The sequence below is a fragment of the Silurus aristotelis genome (assembly GCF_946808225.1).
Source record: "Silurus aristotelis genome assembly, chromosome: 24".
Taxonomy (NCBI): Eukaryota; Metazoa; Chordata; class Actinopteri; order Siluriformes; family Siluridae; genus Silurus; species Silurus aristotelis.
The window spans coordinates 2,881,327-2,896,780 of NC_139597.1; the positions used below are offsets into that span (position 1 = coordinate 2,881,327).

Here is a 15,454-nt window from a genome sequence, read left to right on the forward strand (position 1 = left end):
AGCTCATCACCATTCAGTAACGGTTTACAAAATTCACGGTTCGGTTTGTACCTCAGGTTTTAAGTCACGGCCCGGTTCAATTTCGGCATGTTTCGGGTGAAGAAATGAAAAACAGTTTGTCCTTCTGCTGCTCCTGCAGAAACCTTGACCAATCCCAAATGTACCTGCAGAAACCTTGACCAATCCCACCTTATCCAGTGGAAACCTTGACCACTCTCACTTGTGACTGCGGAAAACCAGTCCCATCTATACCTGCAGAAAAATGGACCAATCCGTCTTGTGCCTGCAGAAATCTTGACCACTCCCACTTGTGCCTGCAGAAAAATGGACCAATTCCACCTGCTCCTACAGAAATTTTGGACCATCCAGACCTATGCCTGCAGAAACTTTGACCAGTCCCATCTATATCTGCAGAAAAATGGACCAATCCGTCTTGTGACTGCAGAAAAATGGACCAATCCGTCTTGTGACTGCAAAAAAATGGACCAATCCGTCTTGTGACTGCAGAAAAATAGACCGATCCGTCTTGTGCCTGCAGAAAAATGGACCGATCCGTCTTGTGCCTGTAGAAAAATGGACTGATCCGTCTTGTGCTTGCAGAAAAGTTGACTATGCCCCTAAATTTCTGCAGAATCCAATCTGCTCCCATGACAAGTCCTCGAATCCTCATTTGCAAACAGATTGCAACTTTGTGGACAGTGGACATCTAACAGTTAATCCGCGGGTGTCTGAGAGTGAGATGGGATCAGTTTACCGTGGTTGCTCTCAGTTCTTTCTATGATTATTTTCTCTTTCCAATAATAACCCGCTGCGATACCCCTTTCAAACACGCTTCTTTCAAAAGCTCCCCTGCTCCCCACCCCCCCTCCTGGGTGCAGACTGAGTCTCGCTGCAGTGTGCGTTCGAAACGCTGAAAGCACATGTGGACTGAAGTCATAAAATATGGATGCTCCAGCGACTAATTATTGAACACAGATCAGAGTATACACTTACGTTCCTAACTACCACAGGACTTGCGCAATTCCGACTGAATTTAATTGAACACAGCAGTGGTATTTCAGCAGAAATTCACCGTTCTTTATAAATTATGGTCTTTGTCCTTGACATGTTATTTACAATGGAAATTCTTAAGCCAACCAGCTGTGGCAAAAAAAAAATACATCTCAATAACCCACACTGTAGTTATGTCATAAGCCATAAGTCGAGTATCCCACTAAGCTGCTGCGTTCGGCCAACAGCATCGGGCTTAAGGACCGTATGTCTCACTGACATCTTTAATCCTTTGTTTGGGGTCCCATGGTGTTGCTTCCATGTTCTCTCCTTCCCGTGTTTTCCTAAGCCTCGTGTCTCCACTCCTCCTGATCGCTATGCATCTTTCCTCTCCATCTGTTTCAGTAATGGCTTCCACAGGTGGGTCTGCTTCATGAGCTTCATTTCCCAGGAAGGGTACTGTTGGTCTAACCCTCACTGTCTCCCTCTTGTGTTTTGGGTAGAATTCCCCCCCAGCCGTAGTTGCCATAGGAACAAGCGTTTTCCGAGGGCTCCGGTAAATGCGAATGGTGCGTGTCTATGGTGTACATCTGTGGTCAAGCTCTGTCTAGCGCATCTCAAGCGTTCATCACCAGACCGCTTCACTTCCTGCGCTCTCCCTTCACTTATTTCCTGGCTTTTGCAATAAATAGTGCGCTGCGACCGAATTTCCTCTTTTTTTTAATCCGCCATTTCTTTTATTTCTGAATTGCATTCATTCTCGGAGATCGATTTTAAAAAGTGTGCATCGGATACAAGTGGGCATTTGTATCACGATATATTGTTTTTAACATATCTGCATAAACTATTTATTAATATATTATCAGTAGATTTGCTATTCTTTTATTATTTAAAAAGTGACCGGTAATTTGTGAGCAATATTTCAGATGGATTTCTCATCGCTAAACTGTTTCTCGAGCGCGTTCTCTCAGAATTCGCTCCGTGAATATGACGCATCGCAACGCTACGGAGGCCGAGGCGTGTCCTGAGAGTCACGTACAATACAGAATAACATGGCAGAGGTAGAGCTGTAACTTCCTACAGACACAACAGGATTGTGAAAAGAACGTCTGGATTTATTTGCTCTTTTTTTGCACTACAAAGGCGTGTTTGTGAAAGGGCTATGCGTTGGTGTGTGTGGATGTTAATTCTTCCCAGGATTGGCTTTCGACACGTTTGTAGTGTAAAAAGCAGCTGAATTTTAATGGGAAGGGGGGGAACATGCAGTGAAACGGGTTTCGTAAGAGTCTCTTGAAAGATGACTGAAATGTAGAATATATATAACGTTTATTTTGTACATAGCGCAAGAGGCAGCAAGAATTTCAAATCGACTCTCTCACTTTCTCTCTGCCCCACTCTTTCTCACACACACACACACACACACACACACACACACACACACACACACACACACACACACACACACACACACACACACACACACACACACACACACTGGTGATATGATCTATGGAACACTGTCCTGTCCGCTGTGTGTGTGTGTGTGTGTGTGCGTGTGTGTGTAGGTGTGTGTGTGTGTGTGTAATTGTTCCCATGGGAGGCTGTTCTGCTGGAGATAGCAGCAGTGTGTGGTGTGCCTGTGTGCGGTTGGGGGAGGCAGAGAAACGCTGGTCTGCTGCTATCAGTGTTAATTAAGGTTGGACTGTCAGCCACAGGAAGAAGAGCTGATAAGTCATGAGCTCCTCTGAGGGCAAAGGGTGTGTGGGCATTCCTATATATATATATAATATATACACACGTGAACGTGTACCTGTGTGTGTGCGTGTGTGTGTGTGTGCGTGTGTGCGTGTATGTCCTATTAGTGCGAGTCCTGTTTTCCGGTTTGCTTTTCACAATTATTTGTTTATTTACACACATGGCCAGACAGACAGACAGATACTGTAGATAGATAGATAGATAGATAGATAGATAGATAGATAGATAGATAGATAGATAGATAGATAGATAGATAGATAGATAGATAGATAGATAGACAGACAGACAGACAGACAGACAGACAGACAGAGATAAAAGGAAAATAAATGTATAGTTAAAGGCTTGAGAATAAAGATAGTTTAAAAAAGGAAAAATGTTACCATGTTACTGAAAGACGTCTGTCCTGAAGATTGTCTCATGCTGGAAAACTGACTGTAAGGAAGTACTGACACTGGAGACTCCTTCCATTAACGGAGGCAGATTTTAAACGCGTCCATTAAACAAGTTAACAACGAAAGAGCATGTTGTCCTGATTAGTGCGAGTATGAGCAAACACATGCGTTTCCTTGGCAACCAACAACGGTTTAGCCTCTTTACAACTAACAGCAGGTTGTTGTATATGGAAACAATAACGTATTACTAGGAGTGCTGTATAATCATACCGTACAACACATCACCTTTCCACCAATCAGATTTGACTTCAGAATAAGCCACACCTCCATGTTGGGTTTATTTTGTTCTCTGTGCTATGAGCTCTGTGTTTTCTGGCTTAGCATCTGATCTCTGTTCTATTCCTCGGAACTTTTCTAGGTTCGCAGTGCCACAGCATGTAGTGTGAAGCCCCGTAGTGTGAGACTGATTCCACAGTCAAATTTATCGCTCTTCGTAGATCAGCTTTAGTTTTAATGATGGAAGAGTGGATCTGTTTATTTAATAAGTCTTAAATATGCCGTGCGGTTTCTCTCCGGTGAGAGAGCTGAGAGCCAGATCCCTCCTGTTACTAGAGAGCAGATGCGATATTTCACCTTTACCTCTTCCTGTCTCTCACACACTCACACAGTGTCCTTTAAAATCAAGTCCAGTGAGATGTATTGAAGTAATCCAATCTCCAGCCTATCGGTTTCTTTAACCCCCAGCTGCACCGTATATCTGTATATTATTTGTACCTGCCAAATGAGGCAGTATCAGATACTCACCTGCTGATCGATTCCCGCGATAACGCGTTACAGACTTTTCTCTTACACCCTGTTGTTTTTCTTTTCCAAATTCCTCATCCCTAACCCGACTCCTGACTTCTCACCGAACATCTCAATGAGGTGAGAAGAGAATTTATTTATGGCTTTTTGGCACACGCTCTTATCCAGAGCGACTTACAACTGAGCAGTTGAGGTTTAAGGGCTTTGCTCCGGGGGCCCAGCAATAGCTGCTTGGTGGTGCTGGGATTTGAAATCATGACCTTCCGATTCAGAATGCAATGCCTTAACCACTGAGTTACCACCTTCCCTAAGAATGTCTCGGTGCCGACGCCCTACCGACGTGTGGTTTAGATATGAGATGGTGTTTAGTCTAAACCAGGGGTCCCCAAACTTTTCTCTGTGAGAGGGGGGGTTTCTGTAACAGAAAATGACATGGGCAGGAGTGACTACCAGTATTATTGTGGAGATTTTATTATGATTTGAAATGCATTTATTATTGCGCCTCCTAACGCTGGATTAGTTTATTATGTTGTTCTGCACCGTACACATGAGCGTTACTTTGCAAGAGCTATATCGCTTATTAAAAGAGCATTATTGCTATCATAATGAAATTTTTCCTATTCATTGTTATTAAAATCAAAACACTTACTGACTTCTGCCTGTTCGTATGATTGGTGGGTCAATCTAACAAAAATAAATAGGCTACGTTAATAACTAGAGGTCGACCGAAAGTGTAATAGAGTTTGTACTTTATTACAAAAAAGTACTGAATCATGAAAATGTGCTGAAGGAAATAAATATTACTATATTACTAAGTATAATTCTACAATTAATAAATCATAAATAATAAATATAATATAGCGCTCTCCGTGCAGCACGCAGTTTCGCGTGTAAAAACAAACAGCACGCGGCGTCAGTGATTCCCCTCTAGAGGCCGCTCTCGTAATGACAGTGGACTGGAACCCGGAAAAACTATGAGAGGTTTTTTTCTTTATTTGTCCCACAGTCTGAAAATTTCCAAATAGATTTTGGTGCCTCAACCCCGATTAATAACTGAAGGGAAATTTTATTTTCAAAGCTAATCGTTATTATTGAATGCAAATATGATATGAGTAAAACATATATTTAAAATAAAAATATGAAATTATGTTTCTGGCATTTAATTTTAAAATGTAATTGGTTTTTTGTGTTTAAAAATAAAAAATATATATATATATAACATTGATTGGAACAATTAATTTAATTTACATGCCTTTATATTTTATTTTATTTAGATTTTTTTGTTTTTTTTGTTTTTTTTAATACAATTGAATACATTTTTAAATATATTTAATTATGACAAAGATCTAACACACAGTCTCTTAGAAAACAGGGCATATTGTTAGAAACACTATATGGCCAGAAGTATTGGGACACCTGACTTTTTCACACACGTGGTTCTACTGCAAAAACTGTTGGAGACACACAATTACACAAGACGTATTTAGATGTGGGAGTATGAACATTTTCCAGGAGTTCCCAAACGCCACTGGGCACAAATCCAGCTCCATGAAGATATGGGTTGGAGGTGAAGATCTTAAGCTGATATAGACCTCAACCCTATTGAACACCTTTATTATGAACGTGAATATAATATATAACTTATATATTAGTGTCTGGTGTCCACAAACTTCTGACCATATAGTGTATGTACAATTTCACCTGGTAAAAAAAAGTGACAGAAATAAGTATTTGGGTGTTTAAGCTACATATTTCTGTCCTCTGGTTTCTCCTTCAGACATTTTTTTTTTTTTTGTCGATGGTTAGCATTCACGCCTCGTTCCTTTTATCTGCTCATGCTGCAGGATGCTCATCACGGCTGCACCGAGAGGCCGTGGAGCAGAAACGGAGCTCCGTTTATCCTGAGTAAACGGTCTGTACGTGAGCTCGGCTGGTGCCTGTGGTCTGCAGCTGAACGTAATGAGTGTTGCTAGTCAGGAGGGCAGTGTATTAAAAGGCGGTTCTGAGGAAACGTGCTTTTGGTGAGGCGGAGGCTGGAACATCTCCAGAGCTCGTATATTAGTTTACACTACAGCAATGTGGTTTTGGCAGCACTGGGTTAAGTGTGTGTGTGTGTGTGTGTGTGTGTGTGTGTGTGTGTGTGTGTGTGTGTGTGTGTGTGTGTGTGTTTGTGTACACACCACCGTATTTTTACTTTGTTTGATGGTTGAAGTGATTGAACTCAAACAAATGCAGGATTAATTAGAGACCGTTGACCACAAATGGTGACGAGGGTTAAGACCCTGTTTAGGAGTGTGTGAGAGAATAGACACACGGCGTCAACGAGACACGTTTAATTGTTACGTTTCACGTGTAAATGTGTGTGTGTGTGTCCAGACTTTATATTCGTGTTGTTACTTCTCACAATCACAATCTGGTCATCGTTCTAATGGATGGCCGGGTATTAACTTTAATAAAAATGTGTTAATTTACAACCCTGTCCACAACTTCACACAAATGTCGAAATATTAGTTCATACGTACGCATGCATTTTATTTTATATATATTTATAGATATGGCCTTCCTAATAAATAACCCGAAAAATAACGTGGGATTAATTTGGCACGTAAAATATATGCAGTGCAGTAAAAAGTAATGGGACACCCGACTTTTCCAGACGTTCGTGGTTCTTCACCAAACTGCTACCATGAATTCACGCAATTGTGTAGGACGTCTTTGGATCCTGTGACATGAGATTTGGACTTAAAACCCATTGTTTTGCATGGGCTGGAGTGGAAGATCTCCTGCTATAGAGCTTCTAAATTTCAACCCTGTTGAACATGTAAATAATTAAATATTTTAATAAATATAATAAATACAATTTAAATAAATGTGAACGCCGACTAGAGTTGCACAATTCCAGGAATTTCCAAGACTGGAAACTTTCCATGGGAATTAATGAGAATATATGGGATTTTACAAAATTGCAGGTTAGCCATTAACACGGATCTTAAATGTAGTAGGAACAAAAATCTCGCAGGATCATTTTTGTTTAAACAACCAGATTTAACGCAATTTCAGTAGAATTTCTGCCCTACTGAGGCCACGCCCCCTTCATGCACTGTGCGTTCCTCCATAATATAACACACATCATTTCTACACTCATGAACACAAAATAATGTAAAATTTTAAGTACATTTTTTGCGATTATTCCCATAAATTACATAAATATTACATCCATTTGTTTCAAAATTTAATTTTTTAAAACCTGTATTAGTCTGCATGCATGTCAGCTGATGACCAAACAAAACGTTTGTTTGTATATGATACAGTTCATATACATTTGCCCAAATTTCTAATAAATTCTTATAAATTCCTGGTAAATTTCCAACTTTGAATATTTGCAAGTTCCGGAAAGTTTCTGGAAATTTACTGGACATTTTTCACCCACGCTTTTCTTTGTAGGACATTTTTAACAGCGGAATTTGTCCTAAAGCAGCTTTAAAAATAAATAGGTTATAAAATATTAATTTATATGGTTAGTGCCTATAAGTTTAACTCTGAGTTGCCCAGTGGACTAATGTGGCAAAGGAAAATCTGTCCGAGACTTCGAGAAACGTTGGGAGACTCATAAGGAACCTCACCCCCATCCGAGTAGCACCGAATGTCCATTCATTACAGTCCATTACAGTTATTGTAGTAGATGGAGATATTTATAACAGTCCAAATACAGCCTCAAAGTTCTGAAGTTGCTCAGGAACTTCACAGATCTTTAGGTTGCTTATGTGGACACCATCCCTAGCTGCAAAGAGTGATCTCTACTTGAAGAGAACTCCATCCAGGGATAGGGCATCAGGACCAATCGAGCAGCTCAGTGGAACAAAATCTAGAGGAGCATCTTACCAGAGGATTGGAAATTATTATAAGAGCAAAGAGAATGTTAAAGAAGATACACATACCAATCTTATAATAAGGTGTCCAACATGCTTTTTGTCCATACATTAACATTTTTTCTGAAATAAATATTTGTAAAAAATTTCACGAAAAAAAAAAAAAAAAAAAAACGTATAAAGGTTACGTGTCGTATCATAATAAGGAATTTCTCCCATCAGTGATTTCCTCAAGTGAACTTATAAACTGGACGCATTTTCAGAAAATGTATTGACAATACAAAGTTATGACTTTTTGACCGGTGGGGGGGGGGGTTCGGGGGATAAACTGAAAAGCAGGAAGCGAGGTCATGGTTAGAAATGGAGAGATTGAAAGGACTGCGGCGGAGATGTGTGCGGCGAGGAAAGAGTCGCAGAAGAAGCCCGCTGTGATGGAAAACAGCAGAGGCTGGATCAGGCTCGACACACACACTGAGCTGACGGTGTTCTCTCAGCTTCACCGCCGCTACTCTGGAAGTCATCATGGCCGCCACCGCTGCTGCACACGTTCCCCTGCCTCCGCTATCAGCTTTTTCCATCGCCGCTGTCAGAGAGGTCGAGCGGCGTGTCGCTGCACTTTCTCCTCCTCTCTTTCTGTAACTGAACCTGATCCCAGAACTCATACTGAAGTTTTCTGGAGCCTACCAACACAGCTGCCTTAGTGGTTCCGGAAAATGGCGGTATATGAAAAATGAGCCCCATACGTTCAAATAGATTTTTGTCAGTGAACTTAAACGCAAGAAGTTCTAGTTCTATTAAGAATGAATAAATATAATTAAGAATATAAAGAAGATGCATATTTTTCTTTTTCCGCTTCCTGTCCACACGGAGGCGCCGTTTTGAGTCGTAACTTAGCGTTCCACGCTCTCCAAAGTGAATACGTTTGAAAACGCAGTGCAAACTGCGAAAACGGATCCGAGTTTCTTCAGACGTTTCAGTGGGGATGAGCGACTTTCGGGAAGCGATCGAACGCGTCTTTTGTTTTTTGTTTTCCAGACGAAAACGCTGTTTTCTAATGTATCCCTTTTTTTGCAGCCTCACAAGACCACCAGTGATGCACGGTTCTCTGTTGCTCTGTCCTGAGGAGACGTTTCTCTTAGGGAATACAAATATATAAGTGCGTTTATGTATAAATTATTTCTTGGCATATCCATGATATTTACACCATTTGGCAGACGCCTTTATCCAGAGTGACTTACAATTATATCGGGTATACAACTTAGCATTTGAGGGGTAAGGGCCTTGCTTAAGGGCCCAGCAGTGGCAGCTTGGTGGAGGTGGGATTTGAACTCACAGCCTTTTAAACAGAAGTCCAACATCCTAACCCACTTTCAGACGTCATGTTAGGTCAGCCATGATACAGCGCCCCTGGAGCACTGAAGTTTAAGGGCCTTAATCAATTGCCCCAAGAGGGGTAGCTTGGCAATACTGGGTCTTGAACCCAGATCCTTAACCACTGAGGATCTTTAAATAGTTTTTTGGGGGGGGTTGTTTCTTGGAGGTTTTTCTTTCTCTCTTGAAGGGGCTCTTATAAGACCATCTCTAAAAGGGACTTGATCTGTTTTTGGGTTAAAACATTAGATTTTTTTGCTGTAGTACCAGCTGGCATCAAAATTCCTCAGTGATACGCTTTTCTGTTGCACCACCACTGGGAAACCCACCCTGATGGAACTGCTGGGTGGAACTTCAACACGCCCGTTTGGGTTCTTGTTTGGGTGAAATGACTGATCGTGTGTTCTTTCTTTCTTTTTTCTCTCCACAGACAGGAGGCATTGCTGGCAGCCATCAGCGAGAAGGATGCCAACATCGCTCTCCTGGAGCTGTCCTCCTCTAAAAAGAAGAAGACTCAGGATGAAGTGGCTCTGCTGAAGAGGGAGAAGGACCGACTGGTGCATCAGCTCAAACAGCAGGTAAGATCGCGAGTACAGTCCGACGTCCACTCGGCTCGGAGAAGAGCGTGCTTTATCAGCATCAGTAAGAGCTCTCGCTGTGGAGTTCACAGTTACCTCATGGAAAAGTGTTCATTAACCGGTTTCCTCTTCCAGCTAATTATCATTCATGCATTAATTTGGGGATCAAATGGATGAAAAACGAAACGGAATCGAGCGATGATTAGAGCACGCCGATATGATGCAGATGTACAACCTCACATCCATTTGGCATATCAGCTTTACCATTACTCACCTTCTCCTCAGGTCCCAATAAACCCTCAGAGGGGTCTCACACACACACACACACACACACACAAAACACTAAAACTGTAACTAGTTAAGATGTACACCTCACTAAGATTTCTGTAAAGTGAAGGGAAACTTCCATATGTGTATATAAAATGTGTTGTATTTATACAGCTACAATCTACAACTGAGCAGATTAAGGGTTAAGGGGCCATACCCAAGGGCCCAGCAGGGGAAGCTTGCGGTTGCTGAGGATGTCTTAACCACTGAAACACCACTTCCGCAGTATGAGCCCAAGTCCTCAAGTATTTATTATAAACTTATATACTAAATAAATAAATGAGGAAGTCATTTCCTTTACAATGTATAACCTCTATAACTATACAGAGAACAAATCTCACTGCAATCTTTAGTTTCTGGTCAGGGATCTGCTTATAAATACCAAACCAAACCAGCCAATGGGAGCAAAGAACTACGGCTATATAAATGTAATATTAAATACATTAATACTATATACTTTTATACTTTATGCTGTATAATATACAGTTGACCACCTGCCTAATATTGTGTTGGTCCCCTTTTTGCTGCTAAAACATTCCTGACCCATGGAGTATAAACAACATGAACTTCTTCAGCAGTTTGAGCAACAGGAGCTCGTCTGTTAGATCGGACCTCACGCTCCAGCCTTCGCTCCTCACGTGCATCAATGAGCCTCGGCCGCCCACGACCCTGTCGCCGGTTCACCACTGTTACTTCCTTGAAGCACTTTTGATAGATTCTGACCACTGCAGACCAGGAACATCACACAAGAGACACTCTGACCCAGACGTCTAGACGTCACAATTTGTCAAACTCGCTCAAATTCTTTACTCTCGCCCATTTTTCTTGTTTCTACCACGTCAACTTTGAGGACAAAACGTTTCCTCGCTAACATGATGAAAAGATCATCGGTGTTTATTCACTTCAGCGCTCAATGTCAGAATGTTTCGCCTGATCGGTGTTTTTTTATATATTTTTTAAATCAGCGCTCCATTTATTTATTTTTTTTCCCGCTTTCAAAATAAAAATTAGCTTAAACACTAAAACAAAAGGGGAACAAAAAAAAACAGACTTGCGCCAAAACCACAGTTGAGTTTATTAAGTTAAACTCTTTTACACAAAAATTACTCACATTTCAAATACAATAAAGTATAAATCAAATAAAAAAACAGCTCTTACAAAAACACAGGCATGTCTCTTTATATGTAAACATTTCCCGTTCCAATGAAAATCTTTTCTTAAACCAGTTCCAACCTTTTCCATTTTCTTCTGTCCGGTCTTGTTAGAGGATTGTACAGTATATGAACGTGTTTTTTTTTTCTCCACTCCGATATCCGATCCACCATTTTGTCCTGGTATCGGGCCGAATCAGAACCCGGGTGTATTGTAATCAGTGGCATGAAGTGTGCTGCTGTCTGAAACGATGCTCTTGATGCACTCTAATGCAGAACTTTGCTTTGTGAGCTCGGGGGAGGGCGAGAGAGCGGTTTGGAGCGGCACCGCCGGGGTCTGGTGTCAAATAGGGTTCGGGGTTCTGGTCAGGAAACGTGCTCCAGGCTAGCGGACTGTGTTTGCTGTGTTTAAAGCACAATTGTTGTAACGTGGTAAAAATCTCCTCAGACCCCATCTGCATTTCGGAGGACACCGTGTGGGGTCGCGACCCAAAGGTCGGGAACCTCTGCCCTTTTTTTAATTTTTATTTTAAATAGAAATATCCGGAATTACTCCTTTTTTTTTTTTAAGAAAAAAATTATCAATGCATCGTTTCTTTTTTTTGTTTGTTTGTTTTTCCCCCCAAGTGGTTTAATTTGAACATGTTTATATTGGGAATTTTTTATTTATTTATTTATTTTTGTACATTTTTCCACAGTGATATTTACATTAATGTCATCTGGCATGACACCCTCATCCAGACCGACCTACATTGATCTTAGTTATACAGCTGACCAGCTATGGCTAAGGCCAAGGGGCCTTGCTCAGGGGCCCCGGATTGGCATCTTGGTGTGGCTGGCATTTAAACTCATGACCTTCCAATGGAGACCGATGCCTTAACTTCTAAGCTTCTACCTTTCTTTTCTTTTCTTTTCTTTTCTTTACTTTTCTTTACTTTTCTCCAGGTTCTGTACTAAATGTGTTCCTTTTCATTCAGAACTAAATACACTATACAGACAAAAGTATTGGGACACCTGGCTTTTCCCAGCCGTATGCAGTTCCTTCACCTAAAATCCAGAGGCACACAACTGTATGAGTGTTTAGTTAGTTCCAGCATGACGGCTCCATGAAGATCTGCTTTACATGGGTTGGAAGTGTGTGGAAGATCTCCTGCTGTTCCTAGTGAAAACGATGGCCTTCTTATCTCACCCACATCAGCACCTGACTTTACTAACACCCTCATGCCAAATTTTCACAAAATCTAGTGGAACATCTTCCCAGAAGAGTGGAGGTCACTATGAGTTAATAGTAAGGTGTCCACAAAGTGTAACATGGATCATCCATGAGCTCCTGCTGCAGGAATTTCATATAATAAAACATACAAAAAGACAAGTTTGTGGACACCTGATAAGATCGGATAGTGCTGCTTTTTTTTTTTTCCATCTCCATTTGCTGTTATAATGAGCTCCACTCTTCTGAGAAGATGTTCCACTAGATTTTGTAGAGCTTTGATGTCGTTCAGATTCAACTGTGTCAGTAAAGCCAGGTCTTTTCCAGTTCATCCCAATAGAGTTGTATAGCAGCTGATCTTACAGTCCATCCTATATATCTTCATGGAGCTGGCTTCTAGTCTCCTGGTTCAAGTAAAGGAAAGTAAATCGCGTCCTTGTGCGATCGTGTGCCTCCAAGTTTGTGCAAACAGTTTGGAGAAGAACCAAACATGGCTAGAAAAGTCTGGTTTTGCAATACCAGTCTCACATCTGAGCTATAACCACGTTATTACCACAGGATGCTGAGCTTATGTAGGAGAAAGATCTCTACAGCAGGTTTTTGTGTTTTTTGTCACTTTTTTAAAAGCAGTCTTGGCCTCCAGCCTGTATCGTACTCCCACCCGCGTCTGTGAAATATTCGCTATATAAAATCTTTACCGTCTCCACACAGTGAAGAAGCCGCATTAATCCGGAGAATTATAGCCAAAGCCCGACGCAGCACATTAATCATTCGGCAGGCCCTCCTGTTCGTGTTTGACGTCTTTATGACACCCCAGTGGCCGAGCGAGTCTCTCAGGCTGCACACTGCTCTTTCTGTCTCACAGGTGAGGTGTGGGATGGTTAGTGTGGTCTGCGTCATAATGCTCAGCCTCCGTCTGATGGATCACAGCAGAGACTTCCTGACTTTTCCCATGTTAACTGTATGTCAGAATGCAGTGTGTGTGTGTGTGTGTGTGTGTGTGTGTGTGGGTATACAGTAGGGATTTCACATTTCTTATATCAGTAGTCGTTTCAGGCTCCATGCGAGTGTTTGGTTTGTGTAAGCTATATATGTTCTCAAGGGCCACCGAATGCTTCATGTGACGTGTGTGTGTATTGCGTGAGGTGTGAGGAATGTGTATGTGGCAGTGTGCATGGTTAATGGACTGTGGCTGATCTGACATGGTTCAGAGGGAAAGAGGAATGGTGTTGGTCTGTTTTTTTTTTTTGTGTGTTTTTTTGTTAAAACCATGTGCTGGAACAGCCGAAGTGTGCTGAGCCGGTGGTCCGTTTAGTTCCATGACACTATATTTGCATATATATATATATATATATATATATGCAAAATGTATAACTATAGACACGACTTATTCATTCGTTTAGTAGCTGGTTACCAGCTACACGGAGGATGTGCGAGTTTCGGATCGACTGTTACTGTGTTGTAGAATGGAGTAGAATGGAAAAGGGAGGGATGAAGCGGAATGGAAAAGTCCCGAATGGAATGGGGAGGAAAAGATTTGGAACAGAACGGAATGGGAAGGAAGCGAGAACGGAACGGAACGGAATAAAACCGAACGAAAAGGAATGAAACAGAGTGAAACTGAATGGGATGGAAAATAAAAATGAAATGGAAGAAAGCAGGTTTTTTTTGTCTTTTATACAGTGAAACTGAATTGTGACTCCTGATATGTAGGTCGCTGTGTAAAATATCTAAAAGACGTAAAAGAATACGAAAAAAGAAAAAAAGAAAAAAACAGCGTCAAAAACGTGAGGTTTATACACAGTGCCTGTCACTGGTCTGTCACAAGATGTTAGCAAGGCCTAATAGACATTCCACAAGACCCAGCCGTCTAGACGTCACGATTTGTCGAATCTTCACGCTCGCCCATTTTTCCTGCTTTCAACACGTCAACTTTGAGGGCAAAATGTTCACTCGCTGGCTAATAAATCCACCCACTAACAGGTGCCATGATGAAGATAATCAGTGTTCCTCACTTCACCAGGCATAATGTTATAATATCAATGTTCTGTCTGATCTTTTGTAATCGAAATGTGACATTTTTGTCTCTAACTGAAGAACAGACTGCCTCACCCCCACAGTCAAACTTGGGTTAGGGATGTTTTAGAGCAGAGAAGGTTGGAGACTCGTTTTGGGTGACCCTCATCCTTTCCTCTCCTAATCCCTCTATTTTGTTCTCCTCTTCTTTCAATATGGTTGCCATTCATTGATGCCATCATGTTAAAGTGGGATCGAAGCAGATCGTCGCAGGCTGAAACGCCAGCCGGGAGTCGAACCTGCACACAAAGCACAAAACACAGTAGATCCAAAATATCACGTGTTGTAAGATGGAAGTAGCTACTGAAAATTCTAAATGTCCAAGAAATAAATAATGGTACTAAAACACACATTCAGTTTGAAGTGAAAGATCAGGGTTAATGGTGGGGTCAACATTTGGCTTAGGCTCTTTAAACGGGACTAAAATCTGAAAAATCTTAATAGAGTCCACGGAAATGATTCAAGATTCAAGAGTTTGATTATCATAAGAAGTCTGTTTAATCATACAATGAAATTCTTACTCTGTGAATCTTCCCAACAGTCTACGACATCGATTATGAGGATATAAAGAGGAAAAAAATATTTATTAAGTTATTATAAGAGCGCAAGTGCAGGAAACTAAAGTATACATTCTGGCCTTTAAAATTTGTACCAAGTGCTCGAAAGGTTTAATATGAAGTTATAATGAAAAGCGTTTTCATTTTCCTGGAAATATAAATTAAAAAATCTGATACTCCGGTAATGAAGAGCCGAAACTCATGGCTCATCAGAAAGAGAGGAAGAAAATCAGTTTTCTTTTACCGCCTTCAGTCTTAACATTTCTTCTTCTTATTATCATTATTTTTATTGTTGTCCATGACCGCTCGCCCTCTGTTTCCGTCCGCATGTGAAAGGAAATGGCTTTTAATGATGCAGCCGATTAGTGTTTGTA

At 41.1% G+C, this 15,454-nt stretch overlaps 1 protein-coding gene across 1 annotated transcript in view; it reads left to right on the forward strand.

Moving 5' to 3' along the window:
• The window catches only part of erc1b (ELKS/RAB6-interacting/CAST family member 1b), a 186,880-nt gene that overhangs the window by 120,151 nt on the left and 51,275 nt on the right, over window positions 1-15,454 (forward strand). Inside the window, exon 16 of the mRNA XM_083527937.1 lies at window positions 9,612-9,759. Within this exon, the coding sequence (XP_083384063.1) occupies window positions 9,612-9,759 (148 nt within the window). The remainder of the gene's footprint in view (window positions 1-9,611; window positions 9,760-15,454) is intronic.